This window comes from Vicugna pacos, chromosome 6 (genome assembly GCF_048564905.1).
Source record: "Vicugna pacos chromosome 6, VicPac4, whole genome shotgun sequence".
In the NCBI taxonomy this organism is placed as follows: domain Eukaryota; kingdom Metazoa; phylum Chordata; class Mammalia; order Artiodactyla; family Camelidae; genus Vicugna; species Vicugna pacos.
The window spans coordinates 63,154,220-63,172,758 of record NC_132992.1 but is presented as its reverse complement, the minus strand read 5'-3'; the positions used below and the strand labels follow the sequence as shown (position 1 = coordinate 63,172,758).

The 18,539-nt window shown below is 34.5% G+C and overlaps 1 protein-coding gene across 12 annotated transcripts in view; it reads right to left on the bottom strand.

The window, feature by feature from the left end:
• The window catches only part of SYNE2 (spectrin repeat containing nuclear envelope protein 2), a 288,222-nt gene that overhangs the window by 185,197 nt on the left and 84,486 nt on the right, over positions 1 to 18,539 (bottom strand). For 10 of the 12 annotated variants that reach the window (XM_072963192.1, XM_072963191.1, XM_072963196.1 and 7 more), the window contains exons 10-21: positions 18,267 to 18,368; positions 16,177 to 16,314; positions 10,885 to 11,049; positions 10,187 to 10,299; positions 9,185 to 9,347; positions 7,611 to 7,689; positions 7,163 to 7,350; positions 5,689 to 5,853; positions 4,673 to 4,822; positions 3,023 to 3,196; positions 508 to 666; positions 53 to 226 (exon numbers count right to left, since the gene is read on the bottom strand). In XM_072963192.1, the coding sequence (XP_072819293.1) occupies positions 53 to 226; positions 508 to 666; positions 3,023 to 3,196; positions 4,673 to 4,822; positions 5,689 to 5,853; positions 7,163 to 7,350; positions 7,611 to 7,689; positions 9,185 to 9,347; positions 10,187 to 10,299; positions 10,885 to 11,049; positions 16,177 to 16,314; positions 18,267 to 18,368 (1,770 nt within the window). The remainder of the gene's footprint in view (positions 1 to 52; positions 227 to 507; positions 667 to 3,022; positions 3,197 to 4,672; positions 4,823 to 5,688; positions 5,854 to 7,162; positions 7,351 to 7,610; positions 7,690 to 9,184; positions 9,348 to 10,186; positions 10,300 to 10,884; positions 11,050 to 16,176; positions 16,315 to 18,266; positions 18,369 to 18,539) is intronic. The other 2 variants (XM_072963194.1, XM_072963202.1) reach the window with 1 other exon arrangement.

Genomic DNA, 18,539 nt, shown 5'->3' with positions numbered 1-18,539 from the left:
TGTAGGTAGCTAATGATAAATACCCTACATTTGATGGTTGAAAGAGGCCCACCTTGTACTGTGAAATGAGTCCACTATGGCTCTCTCTTTGGCCAAGTAACTGCTCAGCCCTTGAAATGTAGGATTCAACTTCCTTCTGTGATTCTTCCACCTTCAACCTGACATCCAGGTCTGGGGAAACATCAGTTGAGTTCTTCAACGTTGCCACTAATTTTATCATATTGATCTGTGATGACAAAAAATTCTCAACTTAACATGGCCCGACTGCTTACACAATTCATAAGTTAAATATTTTCTTTGAGTAGCAACTCAGATTTTCCCATCAGGCTTAAGAATATCCTGTTTTCTAACATGGTCTAAATTATAAAGAGATAAAATATAAAGCAAAATTCATACTTTACAAAACATTTCCAAACTACAGGGCAATTCTCCCCTCTTTCCTGTCCTCCCACTGATCACTTGGATTTAAAGACTAAATTCACTAAACAGGGAATGTTGAAGAGAGACCTGGACTTTCTCTTTAGCTTCTTGAATCTTTGCCTGAAGCCCAGCTGTGAGAACATGTTGGAGAGACTCCTGGCTTGAAACATTCTGTACATCCATTTGTAAAGTGTCTTCAGTTCTAGACAGAAGCTCCTCGTACATAGAGCCTTTGGCAATAAGATGCTAGTAAAACAAATTAAAGCGAGATCACAATAAATATTCTGATTATATGTTAAACATTAACCTTAACAATCTCATCAGGAGATCATAAAAAGCTAACTATTAATCCAAAATAAGGCATATTTATATTCTAAAAGATGTTATTTTAAAAAATCATTTTGAAATTTTATATTAATATGGTCAGATTCTGAGCAACACAGTCTTTTATAGATTTATTCTTTATATACCAAGCACTTCAACAAAATAAAGACTAAAAGTAATGCAATGCCAATAGAGACTATAAGTTGAGAAAGTAGTAATTAACCTCAAAATGAAATTGTTCTAAGGCAAATCAGTTGGAAGAGAATTCAATAAAAATTATTGAAGAAAATGGCTATTGGAGAGTAATCCTTTTAGAACCATGCTTTATACAACATAACAAAACTAAATGTCAGATGAATTAGAAAATTATATATAATATATGAAACTATAAAAAGAAATTATCCATGAAAATTGACCTGCTTTCTGGGTGTGGAGGGCCTTTTTCTTAGGGATAGAAGTAGGGATAGAAATGACTACATAAACAAAAAATTTTCTATGTGAATAAAATAAACAACTTAAAAGTCATCAAGTTGGTAAAAATATTTGCCACACAAGTGAAAATGGGTCATGATCCAAAGAGCTTACAAATTCAGTAAGAAAAATACCAAAATCCCAAAGAAAATTCAGAAAATACAAAAACAACTAATTTACAGAAACAAGTGGCTAATGAACATATGAAATTTCAAGCTTACATGTAATCAAATAAGTACAAACTAAAATAATGAGATGCCACTTTTCAGTTATCAAATTAGCAAAAAAAAATTTTTAATTACAACTCAGAGGTGGCATAGGTATGATAAAACAGAAATTATATTACATGATATCAGCTGTGTGAATGTTGATCTTATTTATCTTAGAGCGGTGGAACTATAATGATTTTTTATTTTCCTCTATAGACTTTCATGCATTATTTAAATGTTCTAAAATTAGCAGATTCATTTGTAATTTCAATTTTCTATTTTTAATTATGAATGTAACAAAAGCTCCTGTAAAAAACCCAAACAAGAATAGAGAATTACAGCACATAAAAGTTCCTCTTCTTTCCCATCCCTCCCTCAATTATAATTTAATCAATCGTTCACACACTCATTTAATTTTATATCTACTATGTACCAGGAAATACATTAAGAGCCATGCAAGATGAAGACAGAGTTAGCTATTTGTATATCCTTACAGATATTTTTCTATGGATATAAAAGCATAAAGTATAAAAAAGCGACTTTTTAAAAACGCTAAAAGGATCACATCAACCCTACTGTTCAGCAACTAGCATTTCTTACATTATAATGTATCTTGATCCAATAAAGATCTACTTAATTTCTTCTTAACAGAAGTATATTCCAGCGTGTTTGTGTTTTCACCATTTATAAGAGGGATCATTGTTATAGCTTTGAAAATTTTTTTAAATATTGAATTTCTCATTTCTCACTCATTTCTTTTGCTAAAATAAATTCCAGATACAGCAAAGAAATAAATATAAAAATAAAATTAGGAAAACACTGGCAGATGGCACAGGTAAGTTTGTATAATATGTTCAAAGCAATAAAAAATATAACTTTATAAATAATGAAAACACAAAATTCTACATATATATCTTTCAGAAAGGTAGGTTTAAAAGAATTACATAAATGTTCCTTTATTTCAGTAACTTTCCATCTTGTAATTTATGACATGCTCTGTAAGTTTTATAGCTGAGCTGGAACTTAGTAAAACCCTCAATTGTAACTTCTTTCCCAGGAGAACTGAGTGATATTAAAACACGCTCTTGCCTCACTGCTTTTCAATGAGTTGACTGCCTGCAAATAAAGATCGAACAGAGTTTTAACATCTATCATCCTCCCTGCATCACATAAGGAAGAGAAAGTGGCTTAATTAGGGGGTTAGCTTTCAAAGCATAGATTGCATAATCTCCTATATATTATTAACAACCTCTTATATTCATGCTGCCTTGGGCTACAGGAGACTGAACTCACTCATGTCCTCACTGCCCTCTGATACAAGAGAATGTTTCAACCTCCATTCTGTAGTTGGGAAAAATAGTTCAAGAATTTAGATTCCTAAGGCACTGGTCTTCAAATCTATCCTCTATCTTAAAGCAAAGTCACAGCAAATGATCCAGGGATGAGATTCCATGCCATTTAAAAAAAAAAAAAAAGGCAACAAAACTTTAAACAGTAGTCTTATTACTATTTGCTTTATAACTTTTTATTTATCTTAATATCTTAATACATAAGTCTACAACTATGAAAGCTGACTTTTTAATGCTTTACACTCATACCCGCAAAGGATCTTCCATTGAGGTGTCTACATCATCTTGATGTCGCAGAAGATCCAAAACAGATGTGGTTTCTGCCTCCCAGGTTTCCACTTGTCCAACGAGTTTTTCAACCTCTTCAGCCACTTTTAGTTGCCTTATAAATTCTTCATTTTCTTTTTCATCTTCTTCCCCAGCCTATAACATTTGAGATTATCACTAAGAAAATGGTAGCATTTACATTATAAAATAATCTTCATTTTTTAAAAGTTATATCTCTATAGCAAATTGATTAAACAATGAAAATCTCAAAATAATGGCTGTTTTTTAAACTCAGTGTTTTAACACTATCTTTATAAGGGTTAGTTAAAAATGGACAAGAAATCTTTATGTCAAAAAAATAATAATAAAAAATAAAAAGGCTATATAGCTTTTTTTCCTGAGGAATGCTAATTCAACATGAACATTTTAATGACTTATAAGAGTTAGTTTTTGGACAATGATAATAATACTTTATGACAGCATATATGACCTTAAAAATTAAAAAGTTTATTCACAAATATTTCCTTAAGGGTAATGTCATTCTTATCAGTTAATTACTATTATCTCCACTTAACAGATAAGATTATAGCTTAGAAAATTAGGGTACTGACTCTATAAACACATTTCCAAAACTCGTATACAATTTAATTAAATACAGCTATTAGCAATAGCAGATGTGAAACATCAGAACCAAATTTCAACAAAATTAATCATTTTCCCATTAATAATCTCTCAATATCCTGTAAGTGGATCTCTCCAGCTTTACATGATAGACATATTCTTACAGTTTTTAAAATCAGATCATACTTTAAATGTATGAGATGAATATAATATCCTGTATTCTTCTATTCTAAAAGCATATTGCACAAATTTAGATCTTTCAAGATTTTCTCTGATTAGGGTCTTCTCACGGTGGAAAAACATGGACACTCCATCAATGGCAACCAGCCAAAGTCAGCTAAAATTTATTTTCTTTAAAACTGTATAAGTTATTATTCTGAAGGAGGCACATTTCCAAAATCATAGGTGTTATACCTTACAGGTGTATGATTTATTGTTGTTGTTCCTTTTTCATATCCTTATCTATAACCTAAAGTCATCTTCTGAATTACCCAACAAAACAGGAAATAAAGATTATATTTCCCCCATTTTACAGAAAGGAAGCAAGACACTGGCCAGGGGCTAGCCTAAAGCTGGACAACTGCTGAACACCAGTCAGAAACAATCTCAAGAAAATATCAGCTCCCTTTCCACAGCTCAGAAGTTGTGACTGCAACTCCTCAGTGAGTGAGAGTCAGGACTTGAACACTGAAGACCACTGTGTGATGGGAACCACTGAGGTATTTCATTGGAAAATGAACATACTTTAGATGTTATCTAAGAATCACATTTACCACTATTTCAACAATATGTTTTTTTTTCAAAAGAAAAATAGCAAAGTTAAATTCTTTCTTTTTTTTTTGAGGAAGGTAATTAGATTTATTTATTCATTTATTTTTTAATAGTAGTACAAAGGATTGAACCTAGGACCTCATGTATGCTAAGCATGTGCTCCACCATTGAGCTATACCCTCCCCCCGAAGTTAAATTATTTCTATATAAAAATGAAATATATGAAGTATGACCACTCACCATAATATTCTGATTGTGATTTTCAGGGAGTCCTATTGACATATCTGTTGAAAAATCAACAGTTGTTTTTCCTTCTTTAGATAGTTGAGTATTCCCAGAATTGTCAAGAAAGGGCTCATCCTGTTTTTTTATAAGTGGCAAGTTCATTTCCTATAAAAAATTCATGTCATGAAATGTAATGCTTATATTTTTTATGGTAAGATAGAGTATTAACAACAATAAAGGGACATCATATATTCAATATATTTTTAGGATTTATCCATTAGTAATATCATTATAAAATTTCCCATATAACACCTCAGTCATAAACTGTCAAGATAAGAAATAGAACAATTTAATAATTTAAGCTTAAAAATTATTTTTTATTAAAGGTGTGCTTTTATGAAGCAGTATACGAAACGTAAGGATAAATGAAACTAAGCATATATTCTCAAGCAGCTTGAAATCTGGTAGGCAAAAATGCTTATGTTATTCTTTAATGGTAAATTAATTTCAACTAGAAATCTCTGTTATACCTCCACACAAAAACTTGTACAGTAATGGTCATACCAGCATTATTCATAATAGTCAAAAAAGTAGAGAGAAGCCAAATGTTCATCAACTGATCAATGAATAAATAAAATCCATACAATAAGACTATGATTTGCCAATAAAAAGGAATGAAGTATTGATACATGCTACAACATGGATGAACCTTGAAATCATTACATTAAGGGGAAAAAGCCAGAAACAAAAGACCACATTTATACGATTTCATTTATGTGAAATATCCAGAATAGGCAAATCTTGAGAGACATTAAGCAAACTAGTGATTGCCTAGGGCTGGGGACACTGGGAAAAGATTAGGAGTGACTACTGATGGGTACAAAGTTTCTTTATGAGGTGATGAAAATGTTCTAAACGCTAAATACACTGAAAACCACTGGGTTATTCACTTTAAATGAGTCAACTGGATATATGTGAATGATACCTCAATGAAGCTGTTGCCAAAAAATAAAAAAACCCAAAAAACTTACAACCTGAGTTTTTGTAATAAATTTCCTCCATCTTTTATTCAGCCTTCTCAGGTCTTGGGAAATAGCTGATCCAACTTCATCATTGCTGGCTTGAATTAAGAAATTTCCCACTTCATTTAAGGTAGTATGTTCTAGATTCCATTGGGAAAGTGTCTCAGAGGGAACCTATATAACATATAAGCAATGTCATATTTTAACGACATAATATTTATCTTTCTATTATCTATAACAGACCTTCACCAAGGTTGATTGTAAGCAAAAGTGAGCATGAGGATTTTGCAGAGATTCTGACCCTCCCCGTTGGTTTAGCGATTCTTTTCTAATCACTAATTGGCACTTGCAATCACTCTTGGTCCTGGACTTTTAGGAAGCATCTGATCTTCTTTCTCTAAGTGGCTGATGAGCTTAGAGCAAAGGTTCTCAAACTTTCTTAGTTCACGGCCCCCTTAATGTCTCAGCAATTTTTTCATGGATTCCCCAGCCCAGAAGAATTACCTAACAGTTCTCATTTTTCAGTAGTAGAGTCCAAACAACTCGGTAGTAATTTGTGTGATGTCCAACAGACAGATGTTGCTATGTCTCCCTCAAATTATCTCGAGAGTTCTCTTTGGCAGATCAGGGCACCTCAGCAGAGTTTGGAAATTGCAAGGCTTAAAGTGTTATTTTCTCAAAGAAAGGTGAATTTTAATAAAAGACTTTTCATGACAGAAGAACTGTTGAAAAGCCAAAGATCTGAACTTCTGTTACCAATATGGGTGCCAGGGAGAAGTAATGACTCACTAACCCCTCAAATATTCTTTTTGCACTCATACAGGTACCAGAAATTTTACTTTCATATAAACAGCCTGTTTTTTGTTGAGTAATTTCAGTTTCTATTTGGAAAATGTTTAATCTGAGAGGCTGTCTACATTCATTTGCAAAAGAGAAAACAAATGAAAGAAAGAAAAACTACCTCAGACAACAATCATAAACACATTATTACAAAAACAGCAAATGAAGCAGCCATGAATTACATCAAAGTTTCTTCTACATTTCTCCACATAAGTCTAAGGTATTTTGTTTTTCCTCCTCTAGAAAGTCTGGAAGGTTTTAGAGCTGAAAGGTATTCACCCAAATGGGGAAAAAAACTTTCTAAAACATCAATTTATTTTCAGTGTGCACGTAAGCTAGTCAGTATTCCACATCTTTTATTTTCTTTCCAAAGAACTTAGCAATGTATCTTCCAAAAGCTATCCTGTGTATGTGAATTATACCTCAACAAAGCTGTGTGTGTGTGTATAAAACCTATCATGAGGGGAAAAATTCCTTTAAGTAATTGTGTGAGAATGTTAAACTCTTTCCAATACTTTGGAGAATTTTTCCAACAGTCATGCTTACCCTTTCCTGGCCTCTCATTTTTGGACTAAAAACGAGGGTCTCCAAACAAAACAAAACACAAAGTAAAATTAAGCAGATGCCATTAGACTGAAAATACCTCTTTAATCTGCTCCTTCTTTGTTTCCTCAAAACAAGCCTTTAGTAAGCGAAGGTTTTCCACATAAGTAGCCCAACATGCCAGAACTTTCTGTAGAGTGGACTTCACATTATATATATTTTTTCCACACATGGAAAAATGATGTTCCACCATTGTATACTGTTTAGTAATATTTGGATATTCTTCAGCTATAATGATAACAAGAAAGCAATTTTAGAAAAGTTTCTCATTAATAAAATAATACTGCTTAAGAAAAAATATTTGCATACTAATTGGCAGTGGTGAAATAAATACGTACTTTAACAATATTAAAATGGATGCAAGAATTTTCCAAAGAAAACACATATAGTAAACCAATTTCTAAACACTTAAGGTATAAAGAAAATTAAACAAATGAAATGCTGTTAAATGACAGTCATTCCATTAAAAAGTAATTATATAGCTTTACCCAAATCCTTATGAATTTCTTCACATTTTTGAAAAGAAGTTTCAAGTTGAGCTAGGAACTCTTTTTCTTCAATAAATTTCTAGTGAAAAAAAAAACAAAAAATAAAACATATTGATAGTTTTCACTTTTTAAAATGTGTCAAGAAATACAGATAGAAACATAAATATACTGATGAAGCACTTATGCAACAAAATTTCTTTACAGTTTTAATACTACGTGTTTTGGTAGGAAAAGAAAAGTAGTTCATGAAGAAAGCTAATTAAGGTCTAGGAGACAGAAGTGTGAGCATGAACAATATGTGCGTATGGGACCTGACAAAGTTTATCTTAATGTAGTGATGTGGTTCTTTTTTAAAAAGTTTTGGGAAGGATTAGATTTATTCATTCATTTATTTACTTAGGGAGGTAGCAGGGATTGAACCCAGGACCTTGTGCATGCTGGGTAAGAGCTCTACCACTGAGCTGTACCCTCCTCTGGTGATACAGTTCTAAAATGGTTTTCCTTTCATGAGAAAAGGCAAGTATTTATAGCAATTTCAAAATCTCTTACTTCACATATTTATCAATATTATATAATTTGTATCAGTTTCTCTTTATTTCATGTTTTTATTAATACTAATTTTTACTAGATATATTAGAGTATGTTATAAATAGATACCACCCATCACACAAAAACATTTGAGAAAGATCATTAACCAAATTATTATGTGTCTTATGCTAGCAAATTCTGCTATGGAAAAATAGAGAGTTAACTAAAAACTCATTTACTAGACACTTATCATGTGCTGATGGTATGGCATTTAAATGGAAAAATGAAAAATCAAAGTAGGAAAAAGAAATTAAAATATTTAAAGTCTAAGTTGGAATGATGCTTTCTGTTCAGGAATGCACAGTGTTTAAATCATAAATTGTAAATAAATCTCTCTTCATGTTTTTCAATTTTTGCACTGGAATTTACAATCTTGGGGTTTTCGTTTTGGACCTCATTCCAAAAAGAAAAAAACAGAAAGAAGGATAGTAAGGCCTAACTGTAGAAATGACAGTGCTAGGATGCTCTAGTTTTAATTTACCAAATAAACACACATATTTAAATCATTTGCAACATCTTCCCCTATAAATTGCAAAAGCTAAACCCCTCCCCCAGAAAAGCCTCAAGACAAGACACATTGTTTCTCCCACTCTTATAACTTGAAAGGCTAAGATAAAAATATTCTAAGAAAAATTTCATTTTTGAATAAAACCATGAATTTGAGTGGGGAAAAATGTCAAACAGGAGGTCCAGTAAGTGAAACTAAGAACTTTTAAAAGGAATAACGTTGAAACTTTCTCTATTATGTAACAGCCTGGTTAACTCAGTCTCCCCTGTTGTGCTGAATGTTTTCTCTTTCTTACTCTTCCTAACGTCTGTTCTTGGACTACCTGTAATTCTTTTCTCCAGACCATATTTAAGCTAATGAAAGCTACCAAGAAAACCCATCTCAAAACCCGAGAAGTAAAGGGAAATAGTGTCACAGAAAAATGCAAACCCAGCACCATGGAGAACAGTTGTCTAAGACATGAAATAAAGCAGCTTACATGCCAGTCTTCCAGCAATAATTCCACGGATTCTTTGCTCCCGTATTTGATGTTCCAAGCAACCAATTTTGATTTCGCTTCATCTAGCAAACCAAGAACTGAGCACTTATAGTAATGAAATTCTAGAAGTGGAATAAATTTTTTCCCCGAAATATTGTTGATTCTGGAAGACAGTGTAGGTTTTAGAATTTAACTTAGTATTATTGGCCAAATGTGAGAAATCTGTTTGGCATTTTTTAAAATACTGGGGCTTTAACTTTTTCTTTTATACATATCGAACTCAGATGTATCCTCAAATCTTTTGTTTTAAAGAAACAGAAACAAACATTGTGAAGAGATACAAAACAGATACTTCTAAAGACAAAAACACCTAACAAAACATTTTCTGAAGAAACTGTTCCCCCATTGAGAAATTCTCTAATAACATTAATCTCTAAAATATTTTACTAAATGTGAAAACTTCCGTGTAACTTAATGCAACTATAATTTCAATGTTTACATATTAATAGCTTTCATTATTAAGGCTAATACCCTCTTAATATCATTCTAATAAGCTGCTTATGAATAATGAGAAAAGAGAGGATGATGTAGACAACCATCAATTACATAACCTTTATATTTGTAGCTTTTTTGAGTTTATAAAGTGCTTTCATATACCTCCTCCCATTTTACCCAGGTTCCTTGGGGGACATGAACAGACTGTATTTACAAATGAGGAAGCATGCTCAGAAACGCACAGTAACTTGGACAAAACCAAGATACAGAGCTCAGTTTCTGACTCTCAGTCCAAGAACTTTTTCCAACACCACATCTTACCAGGCAGTAATAGTATGTTAGCATGATATAACGTTACTATCATGTAAAACATCAAGGAACTGTTAGCAAGATTTAAAGACCAATTGTCAGAAATTATCCAAAAATCTGTATTTTCTGGCCCCCGTTGCCCCATCTTATTGCTTAAACATGAAGGTGTCAGCAGTTGTGAAAGGTACTGGTACAAACCGTCTTTTCATTTCTTCCAGTTTGCTAGGTGGTACCAATGGCAAATGTTTTTCATCTCTATTTTCAAATGCCAGGAGAGCATTCAAATGACAGTCAAATTTATCCATCAGACTCTGGAAAGACATGAACCAGATTTATTGCCAAACATTGTAACAGAGGGTTTGTTAATCTCACTTGCTCCTTGTGTGCATTGCATCTTTTTTCAAAAAAAAAAAAATCAAAAAGCACTTTCTTTCTCTAACTAAAATTTTCTGAACAAATATTTTCATCATAAATGTTTTAAACATTTTACAGCGAAGCAGACTGCAGTTTCTTTGGTAAAAGCATTATCAAAATCTTTTGATTTTAGATGGATTTTCCATTTCTTTATGAGCTCCAATGCTATAAACCTCACATATCAAATTCTTTCATATCATTTTAGGGAGAATCCAATCTCCCACATTTTAAAAGTCTCCCCCCTTCTTTTTTGTCAGACTTTACAGCTGCCTTAACTCTTTTCTTATTGTTTCCACCTTAAACTAGCACAACGCTCATAAAGAAAGTGAAGGTATCTTCTGGGTCCCAAAAATCCCCAGGGAAATCATCTAAACCATCCTCAAAATCCCATTCTATTTCCTTCCCTTTCTAGGACAAGGTCTTCCAAAAGAACAATGTCTAACACAGTATAGATTTTTCCGTATTACTTTTTCTTTTCCAACCTTGAATAAAGCCATTTTCTCTTGAATTAGAGCCATGGCTTCATGGTAATCCTGGGAGGCTGGCAAATCTTCATCTAGAAGCTCCTCTATCTCCTGGAGCCAAGCTTCGATTTCATTGAGGGGTGAGGGCAAGACATGATTCAAGTCTGTTTTCCACACATTAATCTGAAAAAAAATTTTTAATTTTCTTCAGTAGACATTTTTCTAGCTTATTTCTTCACATACAGTATGTCTAATTCTTTAAAGAATTCTTTAAAAAAATTCTTTGAACATGGTATATTTAATTCTATGATCCATTAGTCAAGGAAATCGTGATCAACAGGTTAACTTTTTAGTTCTAGGTATCATTTGGCCAGCTGCCAATTGAGAAGATAAACTTGTTTAAAAGCTGTAGAAGAGGGCATAAGAATAAATACAGATGTTTTCATAAATCCATAACTGGTTATGGGAGGGAAATCAGAAATATTTAAAACATCCCTCTAAGCAGGGGTAGACTATTGTATTAAATGACCATAACGTGTGATGTTGTATGCCCTTGCGTTTTCTGACATTACAACTACACTTCGCATGCAGATTTGTATTTTCCTCACTAGCCCTAATCATATATTCATATTCGATACCTCTACCATATCTCCTGAGTATCTGTCCTTCACCAAAGCCCTCCCCTAGTCCAGCCAACTCCCTCCTTCCTCAGCCTTTCCACCCTTCCCTACGGGCACACGTGAGTCACACAAATGCCAACTACTCACTTCCCCAAACACTGACTGCACTCCCAGGTCTCCCTTGCTGCTCCTGCTACCTGGATTTTCTCCCTGCTAAGCACTGTCAAAACTCACTCACGCATTCATTCATTCAGCAAATATGTATGAATTGTGCTAAGAGCTGGGTAGAAAGACAGAAGGCTTCTGGAGTAGAGAAGAGACTTGGGGGGGGGGGGGTCACACACCACCGAGGGCTGTGCCGCAGTTAGATGCACACAGGTGGCAACATGGAGGCACCTTAAGTATGTGGGCTCAAAACTGAAAGTAAGAAATGGAGTAACATATGACACCAATTTATACAACTTAAAAACACGTGGACACAGAAATACAATACTGCATTTTGCAAGAACGTAGAAAACAAAAAGATACCCATTAAGCACATCACAATGGTGGGCTTAGGAAAAGGAGGATGGATGGACGGTATTGGTATAAAAGAAACAAATACACAATTTAACAAGTGAATAAGAGTAGAGCCTTGCCCAGACCTATGTACCATGAAGGGAACAGTAAGTTTAACACAACCCTCTCCACCTGAGGGTCAACCAGACAAATAAAAGCCATAGCTCTTGCCTGAACACCTAGTGGGGGAAGCAGACAAGTACAAGGTCACAAGTAAAGCATGGTCAGCAACATAACAGAGCTGGGGCCAGGGAGGACTCAGAACAACACCAACTCCACACTGATACTGAAAGTATGAGTTTTAAGTCTGTATTTTCTCTTACCATTATGGTTCTACTAAATGAGTTGTCATGATTCTTAGAGTTAAATTTGCTTTTAAATAAAGAAGAAGCAAAATTAGGTTATTTTTTCAAGAATCGGGTTATCTGATTCATCATCAATTTTGAAAAACATTTATTGGGTGCCCACTTTATGCAAGGCAAATATCAAAAAAAATCATTTAATCAACCACCCAAGTACAAAGATGTTAAATGAAGACAAAGTTAGGCTCCTTCAGGGCAGTCAAATGGAACTGTTCATAAACTAGAAACATTAAATATTATAGTTTTTGCATTTCACTTTGCTTTTTTTTTTTAGCTTTACTGAGGAATAATTGACAAATAAAGATGTAACATATTTAAAGTGCACATCATGGTCATTTGACATATATACATTTCGTAAAAGGAGTCTCATCATCTAGTTAAATAACATATCCATCATTTCACATATTTATCTGTTTTGGTTTTTTTTTTTGAGAGCATTTAAGTTCTACTCTCTTAGCAAATTTCAATGATATAATACAGTGTGATTTATCAACTATAGTCACCATATTTCATTTTAGATCTTCAGATCTTATTCATGTTACAGCTGAAAATGTGTACCCTCTTACCAGCTTCTCTGTATTTTCTCCACCCCTCAGCCCTGGACAACCACTTTTCTACTCTCTGTTTCTGAGTTTGACCTTTTTTTTTTTTAAGATTCCACATATAAGTGATACCATGTAGTATTTTGTTTTGCTTTAATTGCCTTGCAGTTGTACTTTCTCAAAAGGCATATGGCAAAAGTCAGCTCTACAACCCTAAATCATTAACTATATGCCATTAGGCCTCCAGTTGGAAAATAATGGGGAAAAAAAGCTTTCATTATTACAAATTTTTAACATAAGCAAGCTAGCATGTACTTTTATTTTATATATATATGAATTATTTGTGCATTTGCCAAAAAATAAGCAACCCTGACCCAGAAAACTGGCAAATAACTGAGCTAAAGGAAAACAAAGAACAATACCTCTAACTCGGCTGTTACTCTTTCAGCTGAAAGAGAGCTGTACGTATTTTGAATGAAACCAGATGTGGGCTTTTGACTGAGGGCTGTACTCTGCGGAGCAGTAAGAAGAGGAAAGACAGAGGCAATGTTTACCTTTCATTCCTCTCCTTTCACTCTTAACAGAAAACTGGTTCCACATTTTCTTTCTCAGTGTTGGAAATTACTTTTGAATTTAGATGAAAATTTACATAAGATCTTGTCAGGTCAAAATAACATAATGTTGCTATTTCCTATAGCAGGCCTAAAATGAAACCATTTATTAAGATGCTTTGAGATATTTGTGTCCTTAAACAACTGAACGAGAAACTGTCTGGACAGTATTGACTGCTACACAACCTGACGACTTTAAAATTAGGAAGTCTCATTTTGCAACATCAAGAAAATGAGAGGGATGCTACCTAAGGAATGGATTTTCAAGCTACTATCAATTTGTAGCACTTAATCTTGCAAAATAGTTCTTTTAATGGTTTTTCTCATTACTTTGGGTGATTTTTCCAAATCATACGCAGCAAAATTAGGCTGGGCCTCTGTGGCCTGGAACAGCCTGAACTGTACAGACAACATCTTCTTCCTCTCCTCCCACTTTGTTGAGGATGCATTAACAGAGAGCTCCTGCCCTTCACGGGGGTCAGGGTCAAAGCTGTGATCAGAACAGGAGCTGAAAATGCACTGAGCACTGCCACTCGACGGGAAGATTTCTGGAGCTGCAATAGTGCTTCAAAATCAGGGACTCTGAAAGGGTGGCTCCTTTAAGTCACTGTGCTAGTGTTGAACACACTTCACAAATGGTGCGATAAATGTATTCTGACAACAGGCTGTGGCTCCTGATGGCCAAGAGACCTGAGCAGGAACCGACAAACTTTTCCAGGGCCAAAGAGTATTTTTGACTTGCAGACCACACAATCTTTGTTGCAACTCTGTAAATTCACTAAAAATCACTTAATTAGCCATTTAAAATGAGTGAATTCTATGTATGTACATTATACCTCAACAATGATGTTTCAAAAGAACGAAGGCAAAATTAAGGCATTAAGACCTTGGGGGAGGATACAGCTCAGTGGTAGAGTGCATGCCTAGCATGCATAAGGCCCTGGGTTCGATCTCCAGTACTTCCATTAATAAACAAACAAACAAACCAACCTAATTACCACCTGCCTCAAAGACATTAAGACCTCAAAGAAAACTAAAAGAATTTGCCATCCACAGACCTGCATTATAAGATAAGTTAAAGGAAGTTTTTCAAGCTGAAAGGAAATGAGTTCAGGTAGAAACTCAAATCTTTAGAAAGGAATGCAGAACAATGGAAATGATAAATATCTAGATAAATATGAAAGACTAATTTTCCCCTTAATTTCTTTAAAATATATGACTGTTTTGAGAAAAAATTGATAACATGGTCTTGGGGACTTTAAAACATAAGTTTGTGTCATGTATATATTTACATATAAAACAATGAAGCATAACGGATGAAAGATTTGATTGCAAGATTTGTACATGTTATAAGAAGCTGTATAATAACTTAGAAGTTGTAGAACTTTAAGTAGACTGCAAAATTTTAGAATGTAATTGTAATTCCACTAAAAATATAAAAGAGATAGAACAAAAAAGCCAATGGATAAATTAAAATGGAATTCTAAAAATATTTAACATAATCTAAAACAAGACAGGAAAAGAACAAATAGAAATACAAAAAACAAAGGGAATAAACCAAAAAAAAGAAAAGAGTAAGACAGTATACCCAAATTGAACCATATCAATAATCATACTACATGTTAATGTCTAAACAATCCAATGAGAAGGCAGAGATCGTCAGAGTGGGTAATAAAGCAAGATCCAACTATATGCTGTTTATAAGAAATGCACTTTAAATATAAAGACACAAACAGGCTGAAAAAAAAGGAAGGAAAAAGATGTGCCAAACAGTCAGCAAAAGAAGAATAAAATGATCATATTGATATCAGATTAAGCAGACATCAAAAAAAAACAGTCTTACTAGAGATAAACAGGAATATTTCATAGTGGTAAAAGTGTCAATTAGGGAAGGCATAACAATTATAAATACACACACCTAATAACAAAGTCTTAAAATGCATGATGAAATATTTGACAAAATTAAAAGACTCTACAGATTTTAATAGCCCTCTCTCAGAAACTGACAGAGAAGTTAGACCAAATGTCAGTCAAGACATAGATAATCTGAACACTATCAATCACTCTGTCTTAACTGATATTTATTGAATACTATGCCTAACAAGTACAGAATTCAAGTTCTTTTCAAGTGCAAATAACATGTACACTGATATATAGCATATCCTGGGCTGTAACACAAATCTCAGTATACATTTAAAATGACTGAAATTATACAGATACATTCAGGCACACATACCCACATTCATCATTGCATGTTCTCTCTGAGTTTGTCCCTAATCCCCTTCAAGCATCTATTGATAGTGACACATGACAAGGGTCCAAAGTAGAGAGGAGGCTTCAGGTCAATCAGAACATGGATAATCTACTGCACAAACCAAGAACTGATGGCAAATATAAAAACTGTAGTAAGCCTGTAATTTCTCTAAATAGAATGTTATAAATTCCTATTTAAATATCAACCACCACCCAAACAAGACCATCGAGAAATATAAAAGTGTTCTCCTAACTTCCTGATGAAGCATCTGCTCTTTTACAGAACTCCTCATGGAAGTCTAAAGTGCTCGTCCAACAAGCAAAGCTGCCTCGTGAAAATGTGCTAGTAGCATAACACTGTAACCTGGTAGTTGAGACCATCCCAGGCTTCTTTTAACTGTAACTGATCTTCATTCAGCTCATCTGGATTCCTTCTTATCAACAGGACATCCAAAAAGGGGGTTTTTTCTTCATTGAATGACTCCAAGAAGGAGAGCAGGCTCTACAAATAGAAGAGTATTTTAAAGACTAAAATGTTTAAACCAGTTTATAAAACGCAATTCGCTATCTGAAGGTCCATAGCTGTAGGTTATATTTAAATTTTCACTTAGAGAAAGGTAAAATTCAGGATCCTCTCACCGAACCAGTTTCTTTCTTCAGTGCAGCCTCGTGATCTGGGAGCCCTCAAAGTGACATAGGTCACAGCGTCTGTCTCGTGTCACTATTGTTGGATTTCTACTGGAATGGAGCAGCAAGGCCACCCAGCTCTAGAGGACAAGCCATGATGTCCCACGGAAAATATGAGTTTGTTTGTCCTCCCCAAACATGTGTTCACAACAAAATAAGAATGAGTGGCAGTGAGAATTATATGACAGCAGTCATCATGTCTAAGTGATCTTTGAAGTGTCCATGATTAACTGCACTTGAGCCAATTCGTCCCAAGTCATTTTATACAGATTTCAAAAAATGCTTTGTCTCTGTCCTCAAAAATTTAATTAACAAAGCTTTCCTTGGTTTGTGTTTGTGTGAGATATTGGTGTGAGTCATCAATTCCATAAATATTGTTTGAAAAATCACCCCTAATTATTGGCAGCATTTCTAATTACATTTTGTGAACAAACTAATTAATGTAAGAATTGAAATAACTTCATAAAGCCTTTAAGAAACCTGAATCTGTGTGGTACATTAATAAATCAAAGACATATGTGAGAGGAGGGCACTTTTGTGGACACTGAGCGTCCTGTCAATGAAAAATATCTCAGGCCACAGCTAAGAGGGAAGCCCCAGAAGCCTATGTAGATCAGATGGAAGGAAGATGAGAATGTCTAGTCCCTTCCTTCCCTAATGGCTCTAAACCAAAAGGAATGGTGTGGCCAGAAAGTCACACAATCCACTGAATGTTAGTGTTGGAAAGGCTGGATTCATCCAACTCCCTCCCTTAACAGATAGGGGAATGGAGGCCTAGAGGAGCTAAGTGCCCATGAGAGTATCTCCTTAACGAGGATGGAGAACGGGTGGGGAGCACAGAGTTGCATAGACTGAGTATTAAGAAACAGGACTGTGGAACTTTCACTTTGGCTTCTGTTGGCCTCTTTCAAGATGATGCAGGAGAAGCAACAAGATGTAAATAAAGGCCAGGGCTTTGAAGCTAGACTTCATTCACATCCTGCCTCTACCTTTCAGTAGCTATGTAACGTTGTACAAGTCACTTAGCCCCTCTAAGCCTTGCTGTCTCTATCTGTAAAACAGGAATAACAATACCACACTCGGCAAGATGTTGTAACATGTAAAACGCTTGTCAGCAAGGTGCCTGCTATGTAGCCTGTGTTCAACATAGTGACAGTAACAGAAGTCATCACTCCCCGAAGGACCCTTTGGTTGAAACCCTGTATTGTGATTCTGGGATGGCTCCATTCCTGAGTTCCTAGTCTTTTTGCCTTCAATATTCATTCTGAAGAGCATGTTCTGCTCTAGACCGGGGATTGGAAAGCAGAAAGACAGCAGACGTAGGCTTTGTGGGCCACGTGGTCTGTGCTGCGGCCTTGTGAAAAAGCAGCCACAAACAATACTTTAATGGGCAGGACACTACTCTAATAACAAGGTGTTTACAAAACATGTGGTGGGACCCAGAGACCAGTCTCCAGTCCCTACTCTTAACATCTTACTCCTCAAAGTTCTGTAAGGACCGACAGCACCATCCGGGAGCTCGTGGGAAATGCAGACTCTCAGGCCCTGTCCCAGAACTACTGAGTTAGGATCTGCAATTTAACAAGATTCCCGGGGTGATCCCAATGCACATTAAAATTCTAGAACCTCGATCCCTAGAACTCAGTGCTAAAACGTGGAGTTAATTTAGTGTTTAAATAATTAACTCTGAAAGACTTTTTTCTAAAAACATCCATTACTTTCCTGAGAGTAAACTACAAATAAATTGCTGTTTAAAGTCATACTTACTCCATACTTGTTAGCGTAGGTCTCACTTTCTGAATCCTTTAGCATTTTCTGTAGTTTTTTCTCTTGCAGAGTTAACCAGGCCATAGCATCTTTCATCTTTCCCTATAATTCACACACACACATTTAAAACTGTATCTTAAATAGACTTGGTGATTTTTTTTAACAATAAAATTAACAACTGCAAACATCAGTGAAACAGTGTAATCATTACACACCAATGACTCATTGTGCCAAAGAGGAATTTTGCTTATTCATTTAACACCTTAAATTGTA